The sequence below is a fragment of the Cuculus canorus genome, chromosome 12 (assembly GCF_017976375.1).
Source record: "Cuculus canorus isolate bCucCan1 chromosome 12, bCucCan1.pri, whole genome shotgun sequence".
In the NCBI taxonomy this organism is placed as follows: domain Eukaryota; kingdom Metazoa; phylum Chordata; class Aves; order Cuculiformes; family Cuculidae; genus Cuculus; species Cuculus canorus.
Genome location: NC_071412.1, coordinates 226,233 through 249,730, shown reverse-complemented (window position 1 = coordinate 249,730; position 23,498 = coordinate 226,233). Strand labels below are relative to the sequence as shown.

General features: G+C 47.3%; 1 protein-coding gene across 2 annotated transcripts in view; it reads right to left on the bottom strand.

The window, feature by feature from the left end:
• MAP1A (microtubule associated protein 1A) overlaps window positions 1-23,498 on the bottom strand; it is a 58,542-nt gene that overhangs the window by 6,506 nt on the left and 28,538 nt on the right. For both annotated transcript variants that reach the window (XM_054077284.1, XM_054077285.1), the window contains exons 2-4: window positions 11,345-11,427; window positions 10,212-10,352; window positions 60-9,057 (exon numbers count right to left, since the gene is read on the bottom strand). In XM_054077284.1, coding sequence (XP_053933259.1) covers window positions 60-8,907 — 8,848 coding nt within the window. In that variant the 5' untranslated portion in view covers window positions 8,908-9,057; window positions 10,212-10,352; window positions 11,345-11,427. The remainder of the gene's footprint in view (window positions 1-59; window positions 9,058-10,211; window positions 10,353-11,344; window positions 11,428-23,498) is intronic.

Below are 23,498 nucleotides of genomic sequence, written 5' to 3'. Positions count from 1 at the left end.
TGCTTTTTCTCCGTGGCTGGCCTAAAGAGAAAACGCATACGTAAGGGAGAATTTCTTACCGGAGTTTGTTTTGATGCCGTTAACGAGGCCCTTGCCAGGGTTGCTGTGTCCACTCCGGGATAACTCCTCCTCTGTGTGAGGAGGCTGCACCAGTGTACTGCGTGGTTTGCTCTTCTCTCCTCCCTCTCTTTCTTTTTTGGCAGTGATAGATTTTTGAGATTTGTCCGATGGCTGTTTCACAGGAGTGGGCGATCGTTTCCCTTTCGCATCTAATTTCCGGGCAGGCGAGGAAGATTTGGTTTTGCTCAAAGGCTTCCTCACACCTTTGTTCTTTTCTTTTATTTCTTTCTTTGAAATTTTATCAGTTCTACTCATGCCCTGCTCAGTTACCAACATATCAGGGTCTACCATGCAGACATCGGGGTGAGGAGGATGGGGATGGGGATCTACCATTGGAACAGGCTGAGGATCATGGCTGGACCTAGAACTGGCATGATGAGCATTCCCAACAGCTTTGTCCACTGGGAGGAAATCGGCATCTTCATCTGAATCCATGTTAGCATCTGCTGTGATGGACGGACATTCTTCTGTCTCAGGTGGGACATCTGAGTCTGACTGGGAAGTTCCAGAATCACTCACTGATGTTGGAGGGGTTTCCTCCACGGTGGCACTTTGCATGGGGCTACTGCCAGTGTGGGGTGGTCTTCCTTGCACTGAAGGATGACCATCCTCCTGAGAGAGGTCACTGTCTTCAGAGAGCTCATGAGGGCTCGGGTTGATGAACGAGGGAGAGAGCTCTCCCTTCCTGTGCTTGTATTCACATGAAGAAAACTTCTGCCCACAATCAAAACTGCCTCCTAAATGTGGCTGCATCTCATGGGAAGCATCTCCGTGCTCCTCTGTTTTTCCACCCCTCTGCACACCTGGAAAAAAGGGCTGGAAACTGTGTTCAGGGGACATCAGAGAGGAAGGACGGCTCTGCCCCTCTGTGTCCTCTTTGCCTGCACATGGAGAAAAACCGCTGTCAGAATCAGGACATGTTTTTTCATCTTTTGCCTCTGCTGCATGGTATGTACTTTGGAAAGCTTGCAGGCTGGTGCTCACCTCTGTTGGACCATTGGCTGTGGTTTCATCTTCATGCTGATGATGAGGAAATGACATCAGCACATCAGGGAGAGATGTCAGTGTCATAAGCTGTTCTGCAAATGATGCCTTCTGCTCTGGACTGCTCATGCAGGGTGACCGCTGTTTCTCTGCAGAGAACGGTGTGGGCTGTGAACCCTGGCACTCCTTTCTGCTCAGTGAAATGCTGTTGCCTGTGCCACTTGTGAATGGAGAAGCGTGTTCTTCAGCAAACCCAAAGTCTTTGGTTTCAGCGGTGTGTGTTTCAGTATTATCTAGAATCTGTGGAGACACATCCCAGGGACTCCGGGTACCTAGTTCTGCTCCTGCACCTGTGTATGTGGAAAGCGCATGGGAGTAGAAACTTTCTGCTGTGGTCGGCATCACTGGAGTAGTAGCTTCAGATGAAGGTTCCTCTGACAGGCTGGAAGAGTCATCTCTCAGCTGCTGCTGGGGCACAGACTCTCTTTCCACCACTCTGGAGAACAACTTATCTTCTTCACGGGGACTCAGCGGTGAGAATTTAGTAAAAGATGAGTCAAGGCTGCTGATCTTCTCAGAAACCTCTAAGTACTCATCTTTCTTCCCCTGGTCTGAGGGCAGAGCACAAGGAACCTTTAAAGAAAGAGAAATATCCCCTCTTGTTGAGTTTTGCTCATGTCTGAACAGACTGGATGTTGCACTCTTTTTTAGCAGGGAGCACTCAAATCCAGACGAGCTATCCATCACTCTGCTCTCTACTGCTGGACCCTTTTCGTACGCCCCTTCCTGTTCCCCAGAAGCAGATTTCAAGTATACAGCTTGCTCTTGGCACTCCGAGACCACTGCTGCACCTACATAATTTGTCACACTGAAATGCGATTCCTTTGTGGGTTTTTCAGCAACTTCTCCCTTCTGCAAAGAATCATGTCTTAAGTGGCACATTCCCGAGGACTGCTCCTCTCTGCTGCTGTCTGGGAGATCGCTGTAACCAGTGACATATGTCCCCAGGGCAGTGGCTGATGTGGTTTCCGTACATGCGTATTCCTCTTTCCACCCTGGATCAGAAGGTGAAGAGGCAGTAGATGTGAGTGAAATGGACTCCTGACGCCTGCTTTGCAGAAGGGGTGCTGGTAGGCAGAACCGGTCCGTTGCTGAGATGTGTGCATAGACTGAGCCTGAAGCTTCGGCGGGGCTCTGCAGTTTAGACTCCTTTTCAGATGTCTCCTTAGCGCCTTTTTCTAACTCTGAGTCACTCATGCTTTCTTCCCCACGACCTGCTTTCTCATAGTACATATCTCTGGGCTTTGGGCCTTCAGATTTCAGGGACAGAGTTACCTGCTCCTGGTTGGACAAAAGGATGTTCTCATCTGGACGAGCAGCATCAATATAGGCAGCTGATTTTTCCTGATAAAATGTGTCAGTCCTGTCCGTGGGAGAGGCAAATGCTGTGCTGGCAGATGATAGGTGCCGTTCAGAGTACAGTTCTGGCAAAGTAGAAGACAGCTTCAGTTTCTCCTGTCCTTCAGATATCCTAAGCTTATCTGTTTCAGACAAGGGTAGGAATCTTTCATGGATGCCTGCATAGTCAAAGGCTGAATCTGCTTTATCTTTGGGGGATGCCGGGGATGACAGCTCCTTCTCAGCAGAGGTGTAAAGGCAGGACTCTTCTTCCTTTGCAGAGATGTGAAAGCTTTGATGTTTTGGAGAGATCAGTGCTGTTGCTGGCACCTTGTCAGTGTGACCTTGGCTGTTTGCACCCTTGGCTGTGAAGGGGGAGGGTCCAATTCCAGACACAATTATTTTCTCATAGATGTCAGCATACTTGAAACTTCTTTCATCAGGGTAGGGAGTTGGTTCTCTTTCTTCTTGCTCCTGCCTTGTAGAACTGTCATCACCACTAGGTCTGTAGACCCCTTCCTCATAGGAATAGGGCTCGGGGAAGCTACTGGAATAGGTGTCTGGAGGATACGCTGCTGGGCTGGCAGAACCCACAGCCTCAGCATGGCCCATGGCAGCACTGCTTTTCTGAAAATGGCCTTGTCCTAGAGGGGAGTGTGCACACTGCCCAGACACTGCAGCACTTTCTTCTGGAGATGCTGCTATATATTCATGTCCTGCTGGTCTTGTAGACTGCAAAAGAGTAGGTGCTGCTGCCACCTGCTCTTTCCTTCCTGTAGAGTCATGAAGACCCTCAGTGGATTTGCAGTCATCCTCTTGCTTTCTATCTGACTTGTATTTACAGTCTGTTTCCTGATACAAACCACTGATGTCTGATTTCTTCTCTGTGTCCTTCAATGTAACTACCTCCTGTAGAGGTGACTTGCACTGATCTAATTTGTAAGGCCTTTCTGTTTCTGGTGCTGCGTCCATCTCCCTTTCCAGAGTGGTAGCTGTTACAGGCATGGGAGATGCCATCAGTGCTTGGTCTAGTGACTTTCCATAGATATCTAGGACAGCTTTCTCCTCATCATCCAGGTAGGTGGAATCTTGTTTAGACGCCGACAATTCTTGCCTTTCTTTGTTTCCAGTTTCTGAATTGGCCTGATTTTCCTCACTAGAGACACATCGAGAAGACAGAGGAAAACTTTCCATCTGTGTTCTTTCTGGAAGAGTGATGTCAGCAGGAACTATTTCCGCTTTCTTAGTTTCTGATGTAGGTTTGGCACTCTTCTGAGTGTCGTCTTTGTAATCACATGATTCCATCTTTAAACATTCAGCTTCCGCTTGCAGTAGCACAGGTTTGTCTTCAGCATAACGGAGATCCTCCTCCTCACTGGGCATCCGCCCTCCTCTTCCAGTATCTGGAAGATACGCAAATGCAGAGCCCCAGGCTTCACCTTCTGCTCTTCTCCAGGTTTGACTGCCAGGTGCTGCAGGAGACAGGATCTCCTCCTCTCCCATTTTAGAAAGGGATTTTGTTTCATATTCTGCTACCTCATCCAAGAATGCGCTCTCTCTCTCTTTATCATACCTATGCCACCTTCCCTGCACAGGGATCTCCTCCACCTCTTCTGGAAACCACACTTTCTTCTCATAACTTAAATCTTTGATGTAAAAGTCTTCCATTTCTGGGGATTTTTCTTCCTGAACTTCCTTGAACCTACAAGATTTTACATCTTCAGCAGAAATGTCTGAAGATGTTTTACCTTCAGTTGAGCTTGATTCTGGAAAGTGTAAGCCTTTTGCATCTGGAGACACTTCCTGAGAGTCCAGACCTGCAGTTCTCATTCTAAATGGTCCCTTTTCTGCTGCAGAATATAAACCGCTGTCATCTGGAGACATATCTTCAGTTGAAGTATCTCTGGGTGATGTGTCTCTAACTGAGCTAAATTCTGGGCAAGGGAAAGATTTTGACACTTCTTCCGTGAGTTCTTTGGCAGAAATTTTCAGTGATTTTTCATATGTAGCTGGGCTCTGCTCCATGAAATCCATGGATTTCATAGCTTCTGAAGGGAATTTGTCAGTAAAGTCAGACATAGTTTTTTCTTTTGCAGGCATCTCTTCCATGAAACTAAGAGATTTGATGTCTTCTGGAGAGACTCCTTTAACATAAAGGTCTGAAGAAATTTCCTTGCTGGGACTCTCAGTGAGAGAAATGGATTTGGTCTCTTCTGGAGAAATATCCTTAATGGAAACATGAGAAGATTTTTCTTCTTCTGAGGTGTCTCCTGTGAAATACAGCAGTTTTCCTTCTTCAGTGACCACTCCCTTAACAGAAATAGCTGAGGATTTTTCTTTACCAATACTTTCTTCTGTAATAGAAAGTGATTTGGTGTCATCCGGTGAAAACTGTGGAGATTTATCACTTTCAGATTTGATTTGGCTTGTGAACTGCGGAGGATCCACATTTCTTAGAGATGTTTCTGTGGTAGAGAATGGCTCAAAGGACAAGTGTTTTGAAAATCCCATTAAACTTTCTGTCATGGTTTTAGTCCCTTGCTCTTTTTCTGGCTCCAGAAACACATCTGTGCTGGGATGGGGCAGCGCAGGTCGCTCCTCCTCCTCCCCTATTATCACTGTGTCCTGCTTGTGGTAGGAGAGCCAGGGCAGCTCCTCCTTCTCCGCTGGTGCCTCCTGCACCTCCTCCCCAGGAGACACTGGAACATCACTGCCCAAGCCCAGCTTGTGCTGTACAGGTCCAGGCACTTCTTCATGTCTGTATTTAGATACCTCATCTTCTCTGAGAGGTTCACCCTTGGCTCCCTTCACCACAACAGAAGTTTGGCCTTCCAACTTCTTGGCCGCAGCATCTGTTTGCTTTTCAAATAGATCTGAATCTACTGTTTCCAGTTTTTCCTCCACTGGAGACTGGTGGAAAGGTGTGTGTCCTGCACTAGTGGGGCCAGATGGGGTGGGAGAGGCCATTTTGACTGTACTGTCATCAGGACTCATGCATCGCTCTTCAGCCTCTGCAGAGTCAACCTGGGAATATGATGTTTCTTCAGTGGATAACGGCAGACCAGAATTTTGCATCACTTCTGTGGGAACACTGATCAACACATTATCAGGACAGCCTTGATGAGCAAATATGGGGGCACTGTAATGCCCTCTGAGTTTCTGAGGCATTTCAATATTTGGAGTCCCATCATCTTCTTCCTCTTCATCTTCTGCCTCTTCGTGAAGATCCTTCTTTTGAGCTTCCAGTTTTCTCTCTCCTTCTGCTAACACATGGAAATCCTCAGGGGGTGGAGATTTAAAACATTTGTCTTCCTCTAAGGATGATGTGGGAGAGATTGTGCCAGCGGAGGGCACATAGTCGAGACCTTGGGTTGCTTCAGTCCGAGAGGAGGGCATGCTGTTTGCTGTGTCTAGAAGTAAAGAGCTTTTCCCAGTCTCTTCTGTTTGCGGTGCTGTTATAGATGCAACAGACTGATCTTCCGCTACTGAAGTTGCAAAAGATGAAAGCTTATCGCATTCTGTAATGGAGGTAGCAGAGGATACATGTTCCTCCTCAGCTAGAGGTGCTGCCACAATGTTTGTAGGATATGCCAGGATTTCAGACTCCTGGCCAGCATAGCCCTTGGCTGAAAGGTCAGCAGGAGGCATGGCCTGTATCCCATGTACTGCTTCAAAAGAGCCCGGGTGGTCAGGAACAGAAATGTTATAGGCATTGACGTCATACTTCAAGTGAGGGATCCTCTCTTCCTGTTCGTCATGTATTTCTTCATCAGAAATAGTCTGTTCTGTTTCTGAGTAGCCTGGGATTGTTTCATCTTGGATATATGAAACATGTTCTGCTATTGCTCCTGGTGGGATTGGCAGACTGCTCAGATATGACTCTTCTTTTGTTATGTCCTTTACAAGTAACTTGTTCTTCTCTCTCTGTTCATCATGTATTTCTTCATCAGAAATGGTCTGGTCTGCTTCTGAGTAGCCTGGGATTGTTTCATCTTGGATATATGAAACATGATCTGCTGTTGCTCCTAGTGGAACTGGCAGACTGCTCAGATACGACTCTTCCTTTGTTACACCCTTTTCAAGTAACTTGTCTTTCTCATCCACAACACCGAATTCTTTTTTCTTTTCTATAGTGGTAAATGTTTTGTCCTCCCTCTCATCCTGATTCAGCTCACAGAAGTCGCTGTGCTTTTCCACCTTCTCCTCAGCCTTCATGTGCTGTTCTTCCTTTTCTTCCAGTTCTGCCTTTTCTATCACGTCCTCCGTCTTTTCCTTCTCACCCTCCTCCTGTGCCTCTGTCTCTTCAATATACTTTTCACAAGTCTTTGTTTCTGCTTCCCTCTGTTTTCTGTCCAAAGAGATTTTCTCCTCTTCCTTTTCTCCCTCTCTGAACGCTGATGACAGAACATCTTTTGCTAGGCAGTCTATCTGTGATAGTACAAGTTCTTTGTCTGGAAACTGCTGAACTTCCTTGTCCTGCTCAGGTTCTCCCACCCAGGATCTCATGTCACGATTTTCATCTATTGTTCTTCTTTCATCTTCTATTTTCTCAGCATGACCCGCCCTCTGCTCAAGCTGGTGGACTGCTTTTTCCTCTGCTGGTGATTCTTTTTCCACATCAGTAGTAGGAATCTTTGTTTCCAAAATCAGAGCTGCTTCAAGGTAACTCTGAGTAATCATGTCAACAGAGTCTTTTATCTCCGTTTCAGGTGCTCTCATAACCTTATCACTAGCCTCAATATCAGACATTTCTTGAGTCACCTGCAAGGCCCCTTCCTCCTCGTGCTTCAGTTCCTCAAAGTCCTTTGTAAGATCTTCTGGTGAAGACAGGACTAACCTCTGTTCAGCTATGGAAGTCTCTCCTGGCTCCACCTGTCCAGGTGCCTTCTCCATCACTGATGTCTTCAGGTCAGCAGGTGCTTCCTTTTCAGTATTGACTTTCACCTTCTCAGTTTTGAGTCTGCCTGGAACTTTTGCCTTGTACAATGTTTTTCTTACTTCTGGGGTAAATGGTTTTAAGTCAGGTTTCGAATTTTTTTTGGCCTCTGGTCTGGTTTCTCTCTTTTTATCCTCTTTCTTTGAATCCTTTTTTTCCTCTTTCTTTCCATCATCCTTTTTTAAGTCCTTTTTCTCCTTCTTAATCTCTTTCTTTTCTTTGTCTTTCTTCTCCTCCAGTTTGGATACTTTGTCTTTGAGATGCTTTTTGCCAACCTTGTCTTTTGCCAATTTTCTTTTCTCAGCTTTAAGAGCATCGCTTGTTTCTGTCTTTATCTTTTCATGTTTAGCAGGTTTCTCAGGAATTTTCTCTGCGTGTTCTTTGACCTTTTTCTCAATCTTAGCATCTTTTATGGCTTCTGGTTTTACCTCCTTAGTCCCCTCCTCAACTACCTCTTCTTTCTTAGCTTGCTTTGTCACAGACGGCTTGGAGGAAGATTTAAGACTCTCTTTACTGTCAGTTCTTTGTTTAATTTTGGTCTGCTTCAGCACAGGTGGCGCTATTCCAGACGTGATATCTTTCTGAGTAGCCACTGGGTACCTCAGAAAATCCAGGTGCTTGAGTTTCTCAAGACCTTCCAGTATCTTATTTTGAGGAGCATTTCCAGGAAACAAAACCCTCACAATTTTCTCTGTCGGACTAGCTGGGAGCCACACCACCAGGGCTGTGATGGATGTGAGATAGGGAACAGAAATTTCACCTTCTTTCCCACTTGCAAGAATTATGCCAGTCTTTGCTTTACTATTACCAGCCCATTTCTGCATCAGAAATTGCATTTCTTTACTGTCCTTGACAGGATTCAGTACATACATGTCCAGCTTACCCACTCCCATTTTGTGGAAAAGCGTGATGGGTTCGATGGTATTGCTCACCACTCTGTAGAGAGGCTCTGCCCTAATGCCCAGCCTGTTGAGATACTGCAGAGTCAGACAGGCTTCTTCGATGCTCCTCTTTACCTTCATGGACGATTCAGGCATCTTCAGTTTTTCAGGAACATTAAAAAAAACCACTCCTAGCTCAGGAGAAATTAGGTTCTTCATCCAGTCACTGTAGTTGGTAGAGCCCTGGGATTGTTCCTCCTCTTGCTCAGCAACCTTCCTCTGCAGCAGCCCATTGATGCCAGGGAGGTTGTCTGCACCAATGTGGGTGAGCAGGATTGAGTCAATCCGATCCAGGTGCCTCACCAGCTTCCAGAAGCAAGATTTCCTGTCAGAGCCACCATCCACAAGGATGTTAAATCCATTGACAGCAAAGAGAGCAGAGTCACCTCTTCCCCCAGGGAATATGTAGCAGCAGGGTTTAGAGAGTTTCAAAAAGCCCCCTGAGGTGGGTGGCTCCAGGAGATCGAAAGGAGACGGCACATCAACTGTCTCAGAGACGTATTCTGCAAACTCTGACACCCCATCCATTTCTGGCAGAATCGGATCAGGATTCAGTCTCAGATTAATAAATTCCTGAAATCGAGGATGCCCAAGGTTGTTCCAGTCTCCTTCTCCCAAGCACGACACAGTAAGGGAGGCCTTGGTATCTGAATCGGTGTTGCTAAGAATCTGGGTGACCTAATGAGACAAGCACAGACAAATAAAGGTCAGACAGAGCTCTGAAACCAGTTTGGCACTTCAAAAAAATAGCCAGCTGTGGGAATATAAGGGAAGATTGTCGAGGAGGATTACAAACACGCTCAAGTGACCTGGAGCTGGGGTGAAGAAAAACACGTATCATTCTAATTGTTATTCAGTCTGTGTGCTCCACAAGTAGAACCACTGTGTCCAGATAACATCGGCCTGTGAAACGCAGGGCCATGCAACCTGCTCATGATTCCAGCCCCACTATGAGAAAGATCAAAAGACTCTGCTTTTCCTTGATAAATACAGGGAAAGCAGCAGTCTAGATACACATGCTAGCTAGCAAGGCCTGATCTCTGCAGTGCTTGCATTCCCTCTGCCTGGGTGTTGTTTACCAGAGTTGCCTGGGAAGTGAGATAATGAAATAAATTTATTCTTTTCATTTCATCTGTGTCTTTGTAGTTGTTCCTGTGCTTTCCCTGTGTTTGGCTCACACACCTAGCTAAGATAATTAGCATTGGAGCAGAGGTTCTGAGATGTCCTGTAAGGTTTTCAAGACTCCACTGAACAAAGCCCTGAGCAGTCTTGTCTAAATTCAGTGCTGACCCTGCTCTGAGCAGGAGATTGGTCTACAGATGTCCCCACCACCCCTCCATCCTGAATGATTCTGCAAACTTAGCTTTTAGTCATCCCTTTATCATCTTTACAGACCCTTAACCAACACTCTGAGCCTTGTGAACAGCTTATGCTTGCTGGACTGACTGTGAAATGAAAAGAAATATCCATATTTACTAGGGTGATGAGGGCCTCTGCTGGCTGTTTTTTGGAAGCTGCCTACAGGTATTTTAAGACCTGCTTTAAGAAATTTTGAGTGTCTGCCCACTGCAGAGCCAGTCTGGAAGGTTATTTCAAACCAAGCACTTTAAGGTGGAATCACCCATGTCTGTCACCTTGGAAAACTTCAGCCAAGAAGTTAAAACAAGATGCCTGAGGCTATAGCATGAAGTATTTATGGTGTACAACTCTCTTCTTGACTTCCACAGCATCCCTCTGTGGATCTGCCACCCGAAGGAGCGGCGCAGGCTGCATTGCTCTCCCATGCGCTTTGTGAACAGGAGATGACGTGCTGGCTTACTGCTCACACTCACCTCAGTGTCTGAAAGGATCTCAGCAAAATTCTGGTAGGTGAAGGTTCCTGTCTGCAGGATCAGGTCTCCTTCCTGGTCTGAGCTCTGACCACAGAGGATCAGTAGTTTGTGCGCTGATGAATCACACACCAGTGAACGGACCTGTTACCATGAGACAGCGTTGCAGTCACACATCTGCATTCCTCACCAGCACCCAGAAATGCAATCACATGGACAGGCAGTACTTATGCATTATTCACAAGTAGCCAAAACGTAGTTTTCCACATACAAGAGAGGATGTTATTGAAGAGGGAAGATACTGCTACTGCCTGCCTGACACAGTTCCATCTCACCTCATAACGCACACCAAGAAAGCAGATCAATGCCAAGACAAAATCTTTGGCAGGGCTAAGGCAGGGCTAAAGCCATCATTTTGTGCCCATGTCAAACAGCGCTGTGAAGCAGGATGACGTACAGACCACCCTGCTGCATCTCCCTTGACACTGCAGGTAACACACAATTGTTTGGATTCTGGTCTTTTGCAGACACCTGCCTTGGCACATCACCTCCACTCTACAAGCCAGACACTTAGAACTTAAATGTTTGACCTGATCCAGTGGGAGGTGTCCCTGCGGGGGTGGAACTGGATGAGCATTAAGGTCCCTTCCAACCCAAACCATTCTATGACTCTATGATTTATGGAGTTTAAATCTTTCATAGGCTTTAACTCCTCATATAGACTGGAGGGCCATGTATGAGCGCAGCACATTTAGACTCTCCTCAAACTAGAATGCTCAAGGTTCATAAGCCCTCCAGTTTGTTTGCTAGGAAACTCCCCGAGCTCCTGAGAAAGCCTTAAAAACCAGGCAATTCTATGGTACAAACTCTTCCAGGAAGCAGCTCAGTCTTAAAGGGCAAGCACACAAGAAGCCACACTCATGTTTCTTTGGCAGTAAATTCTGCCACAGAGCACTGGTTACTACGTTCATCTCACTGGCAGGACGAGAACCACTGGCCACTTCACCAGGCCTTACAGCAGACTGGCAGCACGTTCAAACTTCTCAGAAGGCATGAAGTGTGATGATCATGACCTCTACGTTAAGAAAGGGCAGGAAAGCTGATGTGGAGAAAACCTGCTGGAATCTGGTCCTTACCTCAGACACAACGCTGTCCACATCGGGATTTACTAGGATCACTGTCTCCAGGGTATCACTCCGGTGATGGAGGATTCTTTGCCCTGGGGAGAGACAAAGGATTAGACAGGATGAGAAAAGATGATGAGACAATATCGGCCCACCAATGTTTTAGCCTCGCAATTTCCACTTCAGCGTGGGTTTGATCACAAGGTTTCAACTTGCATTCCAGACCCAATTAATCACCTGGGTGTCACAGAATGAAGCAAACTCTTTTCAGTAATAAGGAAATAAATCCTAGCTACGGATCAGCACAATTTGCAACTCAACTCCAATGTGTTCTGAAGTCTGGCAGCCAGGCAGCTGCACTCCATAAACACTGGTACCTACCAATTCTCCTCTCCAGACAGAAGCATCCTGCCTCATTGCAGCTACCATGAAGAGGCATCGCTGGATGTTGTCCAAGCCTTAGTCACCATAGGACTACGTGAGCCAGCCGGTGCCTCCCAACCCTGCCTTCCTTAGAGCAGCGCAACACTAATAATGGATCTCTCATCATTCTTAGTAAGTTTTTTCTCTTACAAAGTTTTTTTCGTTAATCCAAATGTGGATTAATGAGGTAAACTACTGCTATAGGAACCACCTAGATGATAGGAATGCTTGTTCTCCTGTCTCCTACCTGTAAGAGTTACACACAGGTACCCAGGCAGGACAGCGCTCTCTATATATTTAGGCAAAAAAAGGAAGAGCCAAAGAAGAGCAAGCAGGAGCCTGGTAGTGCAAAAAAGCAGTTTGTGTGCTCACTTTGGCATGGGCATTACATGGATATTTGGCAAAATATTGACATAATGCCTGAGCCCTACTGATGTACTAGAAAGAACAGTGCTGAGTGCCTGCCATCCCAAAAGTCAGGGCTAAAGCCATCGTTGTGTGTCCATGTCAAACAGCGCTGGGAAGTGGGACAATGCACAGACCACCCTGCTGCATCTCCTTTGACACTGCAGATAACACTCAATCTTTTGGATTCTGGTCTTTGCAAACACCTGCCTCTGTGCATCACTTCCACTCTACAAGCCAGACACTTAGAACTTAAACGTCTGACCTGATCCAGCGAGAGGTGTCCCTGTGGGGGTGGAACTGGATGAGCATTAAGGTCCCTTGCAACCCAAACCATTCTATGATTCTACGATTTATAGAGTTTAAATCTTTCATAGGCTTTAACTCCTCATATAGAGCGCAGGGCCACAGATGATTGAAAATGGACACCTATTTCTGTTTCTGATTTTCATGTTCCAGACAATCGCTGCTATCTGCAATGTTCTTTCCACTCTCTCTATTCGGCAACCTCCTATCAGCTCTTTTTCTAATCAGATTTCAACCCTTCTAAAATGGCTTGATCAAACTGGTATTTCAGAGAAAGACACCAAAAAAACACAAAAAGAAACAGGTCAGAGAAAAGCCAATGCCCAGTACAGTGTTAATCAAACCCAGTTTACTGGGATGTTTTACTCTGGCTGCCAGCAATTAAGTATAAACCAGACAGATATACCCAGAAGGCAACTTTCAGCCAAATGAGAGTAGCCCTAAGCTCTCAGCAGAACTATTTATACTCTGCATCTCTAGCTGCTTCTGAGCTTGTGTTCTTTCAGTTTGTCTAAATATAATCCCTCCAGACTGAAACAAAACTATTGTTGTGCCAAGGAAACACTTGCACTGAGTTCAGTGGCGTTTCTGCCACTTCATGTGGTGAGATGTGGTGTGTGGATGGGAGAGGCTGGGACCAAGCCCCTGCACAAAGAAGGAACTAAGTGAGCCCGTGGGGAGCAGAGTGGGAGGGCAGCAGGTGGTGCAGGTCAGGAGGGCCCAGGAAGTTCTCGCTGCAGCCAAAGAAGCAAAAACCCACTCATCCTCGAGGTAACGGCAATTGTAAAGGTATTGCCAGCATTGCTTAGACCCCAGCAGCGAGCACAAGGAGCTTCCTCACTGCCTGCATCAGGCAGGTCTCACGCAGCTCATCCCACACCAGGACCTCCCCTCCCATGCTACTCAGACCATCTGCAACAGACATGATCCGCTCCCATTTCCAACAGCAAGTCTGGGACAAAGCGACACCCACGCCACTGCCCAGGCTCTGCCTTGCTGCCTGGACATCCAGTCTCAGCAGTTGTTATCCATGTCACTGAGGGAACACAGCCCGGTGCGCAGAACAAACAGCAGCCGTCTCCTCCAGTGCCACAGGGAAGAAGGGCTCTTGGGCACCGTGCAGCCACGGCCAAGCTGACAGCTGCAGGCTGGGCAACCGTCGCTGGGATGCCGAAGGGCAGGGAAATACGGCCACCCTGCCATTTCTGCGACTCGAGTCCGAGCAGCTGAGCTGTCACTGCCGAGACAGGGAAACAAAGCATGGCCAGCTTGCATTCTGCTCGCATCCTCTCTGCCCCCAGAGGGGCTGCCCCTTCACACTTGAGAGAAAGAGAAGGGTTCAGGCTGCAGGGCAGCAGCTGCTGGCAGATGGAAGGGAAGAATGGTGAAGCAGTGAGTCTTGTGAAGGGCCGTGGAGATGACTGAGGGACTGAAGCCTTTTTGTATGAGGGTAGGCTGAACACACTGACTGTTCAGGATGGAAAAGAGAAGGCTTAGGGTGAGAGAGGGATCTTATCAATACGCAAAAATTCCTGGGGGAATGAGAGGGGACAAAGATGGGGAAATCGGACTCAGTTTCAGGGCAAGAGGCACAAGTTAAAACACATGCAATTCTATCTGAGGACAAAGAAACACTTCTTTTACTGTGAGGGCGGGCAAACACTGGAATAGGTTGCACAAAGTTGCAGAAAAGGCAGAAAGCCCCCAGTCTTCACCATCTGTTCCTTAAGAGGAGTTTCCCCAGTCCCTCATAACCACTGCCACCTACCCCCAAGCTCTTCCAGTCCTGCTATGGTCATTAGGATGAGTAAGAAGTATATGAGATGAGAAGGAACACAGAAGATGGCCTTATTGTATGTTCTGCATTATTCCCTATCCTATTTTTTCATGCATCATAACATAACCTGACACTAGCTTTGCATCAAACAAAGATTGTCGGTTGGGGGTACTAAATCTAAATTTCTCACTGTCATGACACTACTAATTGGCCCCCCATAAGAAGTCTTGAGGGTTTAATCTTTCTAGTGTGCTCTAATGACTGTTCAATTTAGAAGCAGCACTTCCTCATAGTCTTTTCTAGATACAAGTGAGTCACCTACAAATTTAGCCACCTCCATGTTCACTCCAACTCTTTTCCTCATCATGACTGCATTGACCAGCTTTATACTTACTAGGAAATCATGAAGCCCTTGTATTTTACCTCTGGATGCTGCACGAACTTGACCATGTATTTGCTTTCTCATTTGATTTCTGTCTCTTCAGTATTTTTTGACTCATGGCATTGGCTGCCTTTTACACGGACAAAGTGCTTGCTGTCAAGATTTGCTACACAAACGCACCTTGTTCATGCCCTCAATGAAATGCCAGCCAAGAGACAGGGGCATTCTCCTCCTCACCTTCATCCTGCAGGGTCAGAGAGCGTATACATACAGCAGCCACCTCCTGGAGGTAGGCGGCAGGAGCTGACACAAAAATGTCCCAGAGGTGAACAACAGCTTCTGCAAGCAATACCAGAGAACTTCCATTGCTGACGCTAACAGGGGCATTTCAGGATGTGCAGGCTGCACTCATGGAAGGGAGGGAAAGTCTGATTTCACAGAATCACAAGGTTGGAAAGGACCCATTGGATCATCAAGTCCAACCATTCCTAACACTCCCTAAACCATGTCCCTCAGCACTTCATCCACCCGTTCCTTAAACACCTCCAGGGAAGGCGACTCGACCCCCTCCCTGGGCAGCTGTTCCAGTGCCCAATGACTCTTACTGTGAAGAATTTTTTTCTGATATCCAACCTGAACCTCCCCTGACGGAGCTTCAGGCCATTCCCTCTTGTCCTGTCCTCTGTCACTTGGGAGAAGAGCCCAGCTCCCTCCTCTCCACAACCTCCTTTCAGGCAGTTGTAGAGAGTAATAAGGTCTCCCCTCAGCCTCCTCTTCTCCAGGGTAAACAACCCCAGCTCTCTCAGCCGTTCCTCGTAAGACTTGTTCTCCAGCCCCTCACCAGCTTCGTTGCTCTTCTCTGGACACGCTCCAGAGCCTCAACATCCTTCTTGTGGTGAGGGGTCCAGAACTGAACACAGTATTCGAGGTGTGGTCTCACCAGTGCTGAGTACAGAGGGAGAATAACCTCCCTGGACCTGCTGGTGACCCCATTTCTGATCCAAGCCAAGATGCCGTTGGCCTTCTTGGCCACCCGGGCACACTGCTGGCTCATGTTCAGTTGCTGTCAACCATTACCCCCAGGTCCTTCTCTTCCGTGCAGCTCTCCAGCCACTCTTCTCCCAGTCTGTAGCGCTGCATAGGGTTGTTGTGCCCCAAGTGCAGGACCCGGCATTTGGCCTTGTTAAACCTCATCCCATTGGTCTCGGCCCAGCAGTCCAGCCTGTTCAGATCCCTTTGCAGAGCCTCCCTACCCTCCAGCAGATCCACACTTCCTCCCAGCTTAGTGTCAGCTTAGTGTCATCATTTGCTTTTTTGAAGAGTAGTTGTAGCTCGCGTACCAGAAAGGCTGAGGGGTGCCTGTGCCACAGCCTACAGCTTCCTCACCAGGGGCAGCACAGGGAGACGTGCTGGTCTCCTCTCTCTGGTGACCACCGACAGGACACAAGGAAAGGGAATGCAGCTGTGTGAGAGGCAGTCTGGATTGGACATTAAGACAAGACTCTTCACTGAGAGGGTGAACATCACTGGAATAGCCTCCCCAGGGGAGTGGTCACGGCCCCACGCTCGCCAGAGTTCAAGGAGTGTCTGGACTATGCTCTTTGTCATATAGTTTAGTTTTGGATAGTCCTGCGAGGAGCAGGGAGTAGGACTTGATGATCCTTATGGATCGCCTTATGAGTTGTGATACTTTATAATTATGTGGCCCATCAGGTGTAGAATTAATTTTGTTATGGTGGAGTGATGAGCAAAGCCACACAGATTTTTGGAGTTGGTGTGAATTAACCCCCCAAGACTGTCTGCGCGTGCAAGGAGACAATGGGTGAGAGAACGAAGGAGCAGCCACTGTGATTTTAGCACTTAGCGGTCAGGCAGAGAGGGCGATGCAGGGAGGTCAGTCTGGGCTAAAAGAAAGAACAGAGCTCTAGGGTAACTGTGTGACAAACAGGATGCCCAAGAAAGAGATGATCCTGGAAGCAAACAGATGGTCATGCAGGACGAAAAGGAGGTCATGCTGCCAATACAGATCCCTGTACGCAACGTGTTTTGCCACTCTAACTGAAAACACCTAAAAAACCCTGTAGCCAAATAATAAATCCTGCGCTACTGCAGAGGGCTGGCAAGGATAGCTGCAAGAGCTGCTGCTTGTTGTTTGCTTTAATCTTTCAGACTACCAGCGCTCAGAGGATTTGTTAATCTGTTGATCAGAACTGGGAGAACCATGGCCATAACTCACCATGCTGAAATCAGAGACCAGTTGTCAGGGCAGTGGGACTCAGCTTCTTGACTCTGGGAGCTTTGGTCACCTAGGCCAGTGCCTGAAGGAGCCATCTCGAGGGAGAGAACCCTTAGAAAGCAAACCTCTCCCCCTCCAGGGAGCATTCTTTATTCTTCATTGCCGCCCTTGTCCTTCCCACACGCTTTGTCTCCTCTGTTCCCAATATCACTTGGGCTTACCAGGCCAGGTTCTACCCATAAAGCAAACACCAACAGCACATTGATAAAAAAAAAATCCCAAAAATCCCAAACTTTTTTTCACCCAAAGTTGGTGAAACTTTGACATGTTCTCAAGGCACACAAGCCACGGTCGAAAACCAACTCTTCCTTTCTAATCTCTCACCTGACATTATGAACATATCTGCTCAGGATGGCACTTCTGAAAAGACTCTTTTTACAGCAGAATAGCTATCACTACAGCTCAGTACCTTTTGCTACGCTTTAGCAAAGAGCTGAGCCTTGCATTACATGGTCCTCCTGATGCTCTATCAAAAGAAGGCCACCTCCGAAGACGCATGCATGACGGTTCTCAGAATGCAGGTACCTGCATAATCAACAAAAGCCAGTGCAAGCTGAAAGACTGCTGTTTCCTTCATTCTGAAATGACATCACAGAATCACAGAATCACAGAATCACAAGGTTGGAAAGGACCCATTGGATCATCGAGTCCAACCATTCCTAACACTCCCTAAACCATCACGAAGCTGAGATGGTAACTGACTTTCATTCTGAGGCAGTGGAGTCTCCAACTGCAGCTTCTTCAGTGCCAATGAGAGAAAAAGGATCCAGCTCCAAATGGTGTCCATTCAGAGATATGAAACAATGCGTTCATTCACAAACACTCCAGGCCTGTATTAAGTACTGCAAACTACAGCTCCTTGGGGGACAGATTACAAAGACCAAAGGAAAGGGAGGAAAGGTCTCGCACAGAATTCAGAGCAGGGTCCTGCCTCCTATTTCACCTGTGCAAAACTATCTTCCTGCCTCCTGCTGCAATACAGATGCACCCCTCCAGAAGACCAAGAAGGTCCTGTGCTGTCTAGGAGCGAGGGAGAGGAGTGAACATGCTCCTGATGGAAGCAATGTCCTACACCAGCACTTGAAGGTCACACTGCTGTGAAGCACCTTCCTTCAGCATGCAAACTGAGCAGCATACAGCTGGTAGGATCAGCTATGGCCAGTCGGGATTTGGAATGCTCTCCCAGCTACTAAGATGTGTTCTGAAATTAAAAAAATAAACGCAAATATGGCTTTGGAAGTCAGTGCACAAGTCAGCAACTGCTAATTCACCCTTCAGCTCCTCCTTACCTACAGATTTGTGCACATCAGAAACATCTGTTGGATTCTTTGCACCTCGGCGTCCTTGCTGTACCACAGGACTAAAAGCCCTGGCCTGTTACCACAGATCCAGGGGATGTATCAGCCCTTGAGACAAGCTTCGGTGACTTCTGACGTGTGGGCAATCTGTGGGCACCCACAGCCCCCACAGTATGAACTGGACTGCACTACAGAGCCCCCTGACAAAGTCTTGCACACCGCCCTCCTGCTGTCCCTGTGCTCAAGCAATTCCAGAGGAGAGTCCTGAATACATTTAAAAATAAACCCTTCCACAGAGGGATTGGCTGAAGAGGCGCTGAACAGTGTGCAAGCATTTGTGATGGGCTCTAGGAAGGAAAGATTCTGGGCAAATTCAATTTTAACCAAACTCATAATGTCCTCTCCGCAGAGAGAGGCAGCGACTCCAGCAGAGCACCTCTACCAGTCCAGCACTGTGCAGGCAGCAGGAGCTGCTGCCGCTACAACTGCAGTGCGGAGAGCGAATGGTCGTGTTTCACACTGGCTCGACCTTAGAGGATAAATGAGAGCCTAGGACGTGTCAGAATCAGCCTCTACCCTGGCCGCGGGACACAGGCTGTCTCCACTTCTGGGAGCTTAGGGACACAGGAAACAGGCACCATCGCATCCCAAGTTATAGCCCACCTCCAAAGAGATCGCCTGGACACAAGGAAAGCAGCTTGGCCAGTTCCTTGGCAAGAGAGGATGACCCACAGCTTCAATAAGTTTCCACAGGATGTCCATTAGGTTCCAGAGCTTATATACTGTGTGTGCTGGCTGCAATGGTAAATTGTTTTACTAATGAACTGTCCTTAGAGAACATTTATTTTCACTTCAAAGCAAAATTATTAAGGTTTTCCGATTACAACAGAACACCTTTGTTAGAGCGCAACAGCAGCTAAAATTATCAATAAAAGCAATTGAAATTTTTTTTCTTAAGAAGTGATCCATCAGTTATTTTTACTTTACTGGAAAGAACCCAGGCCCAACACTACACCATCGCTTCTGCACTCCTAAGAAATTCTCACCTGCAGCTCCTCCCGTGCAGTCTGGGTGGAACGCTGGAGGCCTATATCCAGCCGATGTCTCCCTGGAGGACAGCAGAAATCCCGAAAGAAGAGGACGCAGTGGCCACTGTCCTGCTCACTGGCACGCTCTCTCAGGAGATGGGCGACCTCCTACTTGCTCCCTGCCAGAGGCGGAGCAGGATTGCTCCCGGTCCCTTCGGCTGAAGCCTATTTCTTTTGTGTACAGCTGAAACACTCACGAGACGTGAACGAGATCCTCACACATCTACATCCCAAATAATCAGACTGTACAGTGAGTGTCTTTGCTCCCTCCCCCAGCAACTGAAAGGAATAATTACTTAATTATGCAAGCTGCAGCCATCTCAACAGGGGACACAAAGAACGCCCTGGACTGACAGCACCCTGCGGTTAGGGAGGCATCTTTGCCTTGGTGCAGCTCAGAATCTGCCTGTTGGTTCCATCTCCAGAGGTCAAACACAGCCCCCAGCACTCCAGCAGATGCACTTAGATGTGCTTACAGGAACGACAGAACATTGCCCTCTCTGTTGCTCCTTACTTTTTTATGGTAGTGTTGCGTCAGACAAGATGAAACTTCCAGGCAAGATAAGCAGATACACCAGGTGAGGACCCGAGCTGGAACACGGTGTCAGCTGCCCAGAAAAGACTAAGAGGTGTTTGTATCAGAAATGGGGTCACCAGCAGGTCCAGGGAGGTTATTCTCCCTCTGTACTCAGCACTGGTGAGACCGCACCTCGAATACTGTGTTCAGTTCTGGACCCCTCACCACAAGAAGGATGTTGAGGCTCTGGAGCGTGTCCAGAGAAGAGCAACGAAGCTGGTGAGGGGCTGGAGAACGTCTTACGAGGAGCGGCTGAGAGAGCTGGGGTTGTTTAGCCTGGAGAAGAGGAGGCTGAGGGGAGACCTTATTACTCTCTACAACTACCTGAAAGGAGGTTGTGGAGAGGAGGGAGCTGGGCTCTTCTCCCAAGTGACAGGGGACAGGACAAGAGGGAATGGCCTGAAGCTCCGTCAGGGGAGGTTCAGGTTGGATATCAGAAAAAAATTCTTCACAGTAAGAGTCATTGGGCACTGGAACAGCTGCCCAGGGAGGGGGTCGAGTCGCCTTCCCTGGAGATGTTTAAGGAACGGGTGGATGAAGTGCTGAGGGACATGGTTTAGGGAGTGTTAGGAATGGTTGGACTCGATGATTCAATGGGTCCTTTCCAACCTTGTGATTCTGTGATTCTGTGTTTCAAGTCCTGGGTGGGAGGCTGCAGGGTAAACTGGTGCCCAGCTGCTGGATATAGGTGCCTGCAGAAACCTGACCCCAGCAATTCTGGGCACATCCAGCTCTTCTGTTTCTTTTCCAGGCAAGAGCAGAGCAAAGGGGACAACCAGTTCACAAGGTGACCACAGCCAAAAGGGCTGTCCTACAGCTACTTCCCCGAGCTTGTATTCACAACATGTGATAGCTACAATAACTACTCATTATAATAAAAACATCATTAGTGTTGTAGTTTTAGCTTTCTAGTGTGATTCAACAGCTGAGAATGATGAGGAATTGGCTTCAGGCAGTATTTTGTGGTCCACCAGCAAGTGTTGTGCCTCTCATGGTCTGAAAAAGTCTACAGGAAATATTAAATTCATACAATTTCTATTTTCAGGTCCTCAAACACTGCAGAAATAGATAGATAAGTATCTATTTACTTATCAATGGCTAAATCTAAAGATCTATCTCCTTAGAGATTTTATTTAGTGATTTTCTCTTACCTAAAGAAATAGAAAATCATTGTGTACTAGCAAAGGGAAAGTGTATTTTTAGTGGAATATGAAAATAAGCTGAAAATCGAGAGGCAAGAAGCTGTAGCAAAGCACTGAGGCCCTGTAAGGGAAGGCTAAGGCAGAGCTACGTCCTGTCCTGTGGAGCAATGGAAAAGAGCGCAAAAGGGATTCCCAGACAGGAGGGATTTCAAACTGCACCTAGAAAAGAAGCGGAAGCCAATGATGTTTGAGGAAGAAGGCAGTATTGTATGTGTGAGTTTTTGTTTTCTATGGAAGTTTCAAAGTAGCGTGTGATGATTTTTCATGTGAGGATGCTGAGTCACAGTTAAAATCATAGCACCATGAAATAAAGCCCTATGAATGTGCAACTGGAGACACCTCATCTGGAGGGACAGAATAAGCAATGACAAAGGACAGTAAAACCCGAAGCAGCGTGCACAGAGAGTGAAGATAATTCCAACATCTCTACAAAGCAAAGCATTGCCGTGGGACTGCAGACCTGAAAGCGCACACACACTGACTGCAGCCTGTGAACAAGGGGAAATCTACAGGTATTGGTTTTAGCTTTAGTTAACCCCACAGCCACAGAAGGATGGGAATTTTGGGTACAAATAGTGTATTTACCACTATTACCCACAGTGCAGTTCAACTGAAGCTGGCAGAGGGTAGAAGAGAACCTGCTCAGGAAGGCAGCACCAGATGCACTAAAACTCCCATAGACTTCAAGGGCTTCTCAATGGGTGGCTATGTATGCGGAGAAAAGGATGACATGCATCGCACCCAGCCTGGACAGGAGGCTTGGCTTTACAGCACACAGAGGACTGAGTGGAGAGGGATGCAGCATGTATGAGGGCATTAGGTGAGCCAGAACAGAGCCATGGACACATCTCATACTTCTTCAAGGGCTCCAGACAGAGTGTTTCCATCCACAGCCTCTGCCTGGTTGTCTGCAGGAGGACAAACAGGAAAACTGGTCACAGATGTGCTTCCCAGAAACACCGGTAAAGCCTAAGTCTCTCAGTGTAAAAGGAGCCATAAAGGGCTAAGGGAAGGAAAGAAGAGAGCACAGAACGTTTGGGACAGAATGGTCACTAACTTTAGAACAGCCCAGAGGCAGAGAAAAAGCCTTAAAAGCTGCAGAACTTTGCAACTAGGGAGCTTGGTGCAAAAAGGCATAGAAAGATGACAGCATCAGCAAGACAGCTCCAAGAAGGAGAGAAGCTTCTCAGCAAGAGCAGAGTCAAAGAGTGAAATTAATTAAGAAGCACGCTAGACAAAACAAAGAAAGGAAAAACACAGCAATAATAGTCATTAGGGTCAAAAGAAGACAGCAACAGATTGAAAAGAACGTGGAAAAGCACAACAGATTAAATTGATTACTGTAAAAACAGTGGTGTGTGTGTACACAAAGCAGGAAGGGCACAGAATCATAGAATTGCCCGGTTGGAAAAGACCTTTGACATCATCAAGTCCAACCATAGAATGGTCTGGGGTGAAGAAGAACGAGGTCTGGTTTCCAGAACCAAGGCTGAGTTTGTCGGGATGGAGAGGGCTGAAGTGTCTCTTGGCACGTTCAGCCGGCCGTTTGTGCATCTAGCTGGAGATGTTTAATAACTTACCCTACTATGATCTGACTTCAGGTCAGAAGAACCGATCATGCTTTAAGGTAAGAACAGGCTCTGCAAAATGCCTGACCGCCTCTTGGGGAACTACCCCAAAGGGGAGCCAGCAGCCGGGCAACAGAAGGAAGTGAAATATTCTTCAAGGTATGAGAGGTTGCAAGCACTTGCCACATCCCAGCAGATACTCCCCCTGACCATGAGCCTGTGTTTTCCTGTCTTTCCTCCTCCCTGTGATATTTTCATGCCATCTACAGCTCCTCTCCCAGGCATCTTCTATTTCTATTTCTATACTGTGCCAACCATAGCAACCATCTCATTGCTTCCCAATTGCACATACTGTTTCACTTTTATGCTAAGAGCAATTTGGTAGCTCAGCCATTTTAGAATCATTAATTGAAGGCACAGATCTAGTTACTATATACATTATATATATTCTGTATTCCAGAAGTTAATGTTCCTATCCATTTGTTAAATGCCCCTCAGCTGGAAGTTATGCCACTATTGAGCTGCATTAACGGACAAGATGAGCACTTCATAGAATCACAGAATGGTTTGAGTTACAAAAGATCATCTAATTCCAACACCCCTGCCATCGGCAGTGACACCTCCCACTGGACCAAGAGGCTCATAGCCCCATCCAGCCTGGTCTTGAACACCTCCAGGGATGGGGAATGCAAGACTTCCCTGGGCAACCTGGGCTAGGGCCTCCCCACCCTCATTGTGAAGAATTTCCTCCTTATGTCTAGTCTAAATCTGCCCCTCTCCAATTCAAAGCCATCGCCCCTCATCCTATCACTTCATGCCTTTGTGAGAAGTCCCTCCCCAGCTT